The sequence below is a fragment of the Chiloscyllium plagiosum genome, chromosome 3 (genome assembly GCF_004010195.1).
Source record: "Chiloscyllium plagiosum isolate BGI_BamShark_2017 chromosome 3, ASM401019v2, whole genome shotgun sequence".
Lineage (NCBI taxonomy): Eukaryota > Metazoa > Chordata > Chondrichthyes > Orectolobiformes > Hemiscylliidae > Chiloscyllium > Chiloscyllium plagiosum.
Window position 1 is genome coordinate 116,742,524 of NC_057712.1, and position 1,213 is coordinate 116,743,736.

Sequence of the window (1,213 nt, forward strand, 5' to 3'; positions counted from 1 at the left end):
ATGGAGGAACACTCTCCTGGGGAATGCGGGAAAACTGTCCTGGGGAATGGAGGAACTCTCCTTGGGAAGGTGGGAACACTGTCCTGCGGAACGGAGGAACACTGTCCTCGGGAACGGACGAACGCTGACCTGGGGAATGGACGAACACTCTCCTGGGGAATGCGGGAACACTGCCCTGGGGAATGGAAGAAAACTGCCGTAGGGAATGGAGGAACACATTCCTTGGGAATGGGGGAACATTGTCCTGGGGACTGGGGCAACATTGTCCTGGGGAATGGGGGAACACTGTCCTGGTGAATAGGGGATCATTGCCCTGGGGAATGCGGGAACACTGCCCTGAGGAATGGGGGAACACTGTCCTGGGAAATGGAGGAACACTGTCCTGGGGAATGGGGGAACACTCTCCTGGGAATTGGGGAACACTGCCCTGGGGAATGGGGGATCACTGTCCTGGGAAATGGAGGAACACTGTCCTGGGGAATGGGGTAACACTGTCCCGGGGAATGGGGGAACACTGTCCTGGGGAATGGGGGAACACTGTCCTGGGGAATGGAGGCATACTACATTGGGGAATGGCGGAATGCTGTCCTGGGGAATGGGGGAACACTGTCCTGGGAAATGGAGGAACGCGGTCCTGGGAATGGCGGAATATTACATTGGGGAATGCTGGAACGCCGTCCTGGGCAATGGGCGAGCACTGTCCCGGGGAATGGGGGAACACTGCCCTGGGGAATGTGGGAACACTGTCCTGGGGAATGGGGAAACACTGCCATGGAGAATGGAGGAATCCGGTCCTGGAGAAAGGGGGGAACACTGTCCTGGGGAATGGTGGAATCATGTCCTGGGGAATGGGGGAATCATGTCCTGGGAAATGGAGGAACACTGCCCTGGGGAATGGGGCAACATTGTCCTGAGAATGGGGGAACACTGTCCTGGGGAATGGAGGAACATTGTCCAGGTGAATGGAGGAAAACTGTCCTGGGGAATGGAGGAACACTGTCCTGGGGAATGGGGGAACATTGTCCTGGGGAATGGGGGAGGTCTCTCCTGGGGAATGGGGAAACACTGTTCTGGGGAATGGGGGAACACTGTCCTGGGGAATGGAGGAACACTGTCACGGGGATTGCGGGAACGCTGTCCTGAAGAATGAAGGATCACATTCCTAGGGAATGGGGCAACACTGTCCTGGGGAATGGATGAACGCTGTCCTGGG

General features: G+C 57.2%; 1 protein-coding gene across 1 annotated transcript in view; it reads left to right on the forward strand.

Annotated features, from left to right (window-relative positions):
- LOC122540055 (myelin and lymphocyte protein-like) overlaps positions 1-1,213 on the forward strand; it is a 22,824-nt gene continuing 21,611 nt past the window's right edge. The window contains exon 1 of the mRNA XM_043675392.1: positions 1-198. Coding sequence (XP_043531327.1) covers positions 1-198 — 198 coding nt within the window. The remainder of the gene's footprint in view (positions 199-1,213) is intronic.